This window comes from Gavialis gangeticus, unplaced genomic scaffold (assembly GCF_001723915.1).
Source record: "Gavialis gangeticus isolate Ggan-Ray unplaced genomic scaffold, GavGan_comp1, whole genome shotgun sequence".
In the NCBI taxonomy this organism is placed as follows: Eukaryota; Metazoa; Chordata; order Crocodylia; family Gavialidae; genus Gavialis; species Gavialis gangeticus.
In genome coordinates this window covers 17854773-17858437 of record NW_017729004.1, presented here as the reverse complement: position 1 = coordinate 17858437, position 3665 = coordinate 17854773, and the positions used below count along the sequence as shown (strand labels likewise).

Below are 3665 nucleotides of genomic sequence, written 5' to 3'. Positions count from 1 at the left end.
GGGGGAGCAGCTGGTGTTCCTCAAGGTGAAGCTCCCGCTGCTGGGGTCCCCATGCGCCAGGTGCAGACGGAGCGAACGCCGCCCTCCTCGCTGCATCTGGAGCATGAGTTTTGTCTGCCAGCACCCTAAGGTGCAGTTTCCCCCAGACCCCTACACCTATCACCATGAAAGCTGGCAGGCTTGGTGGGCTCCTCAGGGGCTAGCAAGCCGGCAGTTTGGAGCTCTCTGTGGCTTTCCACACAGAAGTCACAGGAGGTTTTCTTTCATGAATTTGGGGTGCTGTTTCTCCGAACCCCCTGAACCTATCTTGTTGAACATTGGCAGGCTTTGTGGGCTCCTCAGGAGCTGCCATTCCTGCACGTTTGAGCTCCCTGTGGCTTTGCACATAGAAGTTACAGGTGGTTTGCTCTCAAGAATTTGGGGTGCAGTTTCTCTGCACCCCCTGAACCTATCTTGTTGAAACTTGGCATGCTTTGTGGGCGCCACAGGAGCTACCATTCCTGGAAGTTTCATCAAGATCAGACAAGAAATGCCAAAGTTACAGCCTGCTTCAACCTTCCCCATTATAGCCTATGGGGAAGTCGAAGCAGCTCGAATATTCGACTGAGCTTCGACCTCAAGTCAAAGTGCACCTGCTTCAACCCGAAGTGGACAGCAAATCGAAGCGGGACCCAGTTTTATATTCCACATGGCTGTTGAATTGAATATTACCTGCTCTGCACAGCCCTTATGTAAACCAATATTTTTTTAAAATCAAAGTAATGAATGTTGTAGATGTTTGCTTTTCAGAATATAATTTGGCATTTTTCTGGTTCCAAGATGCAAAACCCCTTGCTGAAAGAGTATTTCTAGGGAGCAAGAGGTGGGACTTCTGGTGGCAAAGGTCAAGGGTTAGGGGGTGGGACTTACAGTCACAAGATAGTGATGAGGGGGTGGGGCACCTGTCAAGGGGTGGGGCTACTCACACAGCCCTTGACAGCTTGCCAAAACTGGGAAAGTGGCCCTCCACCCGAAATAATTGCCCGCCCCTGCTCGACACAGAGTAAGGGCTTTCTCAGTGTGGGTAAGGATGGCAAAATTGGGCTGTCAGTATTTACAGATAATTCTAAAAAATTCTCCCTTTGCTATAACTTCCTTGATGTTGCATATTGTGTGTGCTGTGTCTTGTACTGAGTCACTTGTGCATATTTAAAAAAATCAGACCGCTATATCCAGTTAATCTTATTCATTTCTGGATAAAACTAGCATTCGTTTAACATGTTCCGTGTATCTGCAATTATTGTTCATTTAATTCAACAGTCTAATGAAATTTTACAATAAAGGAATAATATTTAGAACTTTTATCCAATGCACCTAACGAAAACAGTAGCAACCAGATTCTGTTGTCCATAATTTATGCTGAGCAGTACCTTAGTTGCACGTAGTTTCCTTTAGTGAAAACACTCAGAGTGAAGTGATTTTGAAGTAATAATATGCCAGGGTACCAAAAACTGGCTTATAATAATTAACTGTCATAATACCGCTGTGAATTGGAAATTACTATCCACATATTATAGATAAGGAACCTGAGGTCCCAATTCAGCCATTTTTACATGTTTTAATTTTAAACATACTCATCATGTTTCATTGAAGCCAAAAGGAGTTGAGCAAGTATTTCAGTGCTTTGCTGAATTGAGGCCTGCAGGTCACACATTACAGTGTCTGCTGCCTGCTGGAATCAAATTGGACATCGCACGTTTGATCCTAACAACTTGCAATTCCAGCAAGTGGTGAGCCAAGTAAAAAGCTTGTGCGGAGTACTATTAACAAACTCTTTAGAGCTTTGCTATTTTGTTGTATTTCCTTTTTTATTACTATAAACTTTAAGCAAATGTAAAATCTGGCTGTATAGCAAAAACATGGTGGGCAGTGTAAGCCAAAGTGGATTCAATTTGAATAGCCAGCACAGAAAAAAAGAGCCAGTGTCCATAAATTGTTGAGATTCAAATAGAGAGCCGAATCTGTAAAGCAAGACACTAGTGAGTTGTGGGAAATGCATGTAGCACAATATCTTTGGCTTTTGATTTTGGGGTTGCTGGGGCACCTGCATCAGTCTTACATTAAACAGTCATTGGATAAAAAACAGAAATACTCCTAGGAACAGAAATTAAAATCTAAGACTTTCCCTTCCTAGGTAAGTGTCTTAACTACTCAAACCTTTTTTTATGCTGGGGAGAGGCCCCATAACACTTTCATTTCTTGGCTGCCCAGTGGGCCAGCTTTAACAGGTTGGGAGGTGAATCCTGGGAGATGAGAAAAATGGGTTTGAAACCTAAGGAAAGCCTAGAATCCAGATCTCTCATGTCCTAGGCCAGTGCTTCCCAACCTTTCCCTTGGCATGACTCCAACCTTTCCCTTAGCTTGGACTTGTGTGCCTTGGCTCTGCAGAGGCATCTCTCTGCTTGGTGTTTTCTACTAATCAGTACCTTGCAACTCTCCACCTACTGCCCATACCCCGCGGGCACTGTAACCCGAGGCACCTGACTGGGGGCAACACCCTTTGCAGCTTGATATGTAGACATCTACATCTTTGGTTGGATCTTGCTCTCACCCTCCAGTTTTTACAATGAAGTAGTTCCTCATCCGAAGATCATCATCGGTATGATCTATTCTGGCCTGCCAGGAGCCAAGAGGCCCGTGGAGTAACACGGTTAAGGCACACCAATTCAGCAGCCAGCAGCACACAGGGGAATGCCATGGCTGACATATGACACTTTGAGGAGAGGGGTGAGGTCAGGCGTCCACTTCCCGCCGGTTTGCAGGGGACCGTCTGAAAGCGGGTTCGAGCTCCTGCCCACGTGCGTGGGATCCTGCCTAAGGAGTCACTGCCACTGCTGGACTCCGCCGGCAACGAAGCAGTCGTCAACCCCCCTGTCCTCGACAGATGTGAAACGTGCTCGTCATCTCGAGAGCCTGGAGGGGTATCGGCAGCGATGCCTCTGGAGCGGCCTCTCTCAACCCATGTGTCATGACCCAAAAGTAGGTCGCAAGAACCTACAACAACAGCGTGACGAACTTAAAGGAGAGTCCATTTTTTAGCAGAGAAAAACGTGACTTTTCCCTCGGAGGTTGTCAGAGCCCCCAGCCTGCCAGAGGCTGCTTGGGGTCCCACACGCCCACCCCCTGCCCCACACACTGCGGGCCGCGCCAGTGGGTCGGCAGTGACAGGCGCTGGATGGGGACCGGCTGTTGACATTGACTTTTTTGTCGTTGTTTGTTTGTTACCAGGTTAGCCAAGAAAAGAAACCCGCACGAACCGCACCGGCTCCGAGCCCGCAGGAGGGTCCCGGGACAACAAAGGTGGGGACGCGGCGCCGGCACGTGGCCGCCCACTCCGCCAGTACGCGCCTGTGATCGCGCGGGAAGGGGCGGGGCTGGGGGCGGGGCCCGGCTGACGCCCGCCTCTCCCCATGGGCTGGTCCAGCGCTGCAGCCGCCGAGTGGGGAGAGTCTATCTGGGCCGCGTGGGGGGGAGCTCAGCCGCCTCCCGGGCTGAGGAGGGGCGGCGGAGCCCGGCGAGCGCAGCCGGCGGGGCAGGGCCGAAGAGGAAGCCGGGGCTGGGGGAGTTGGGCGCAAGGTGGTTGGTCCTGGCGGCAGCTCCCCCACCCCCGCGGCCCGGCGATCAAT

The 3665-nt window shown here is 50.0% G+C and overlaps 1 protein-coding gene across 1 annotated transcript in view; it reads left to right on the top strand.

Annotated features, from left to right (window-relative positions):
* Positions 1-3665, top strand: part of PAXIP1 (PAX interacting protein 1) — a 77306-nt gene that overhangs the window by 2226 nt on the left and 71415 nt on the right. Inside the window, exon 2 of the mRNA XM_019507941.1 lies at positions 3268-3339. Coding sequence (XP_019363486.1) covers positions 3268-3339 — 72 coding nt within the window. The remainder of the gene's footprint in view (positions 1-3267; positions 3340-3665) is intronic.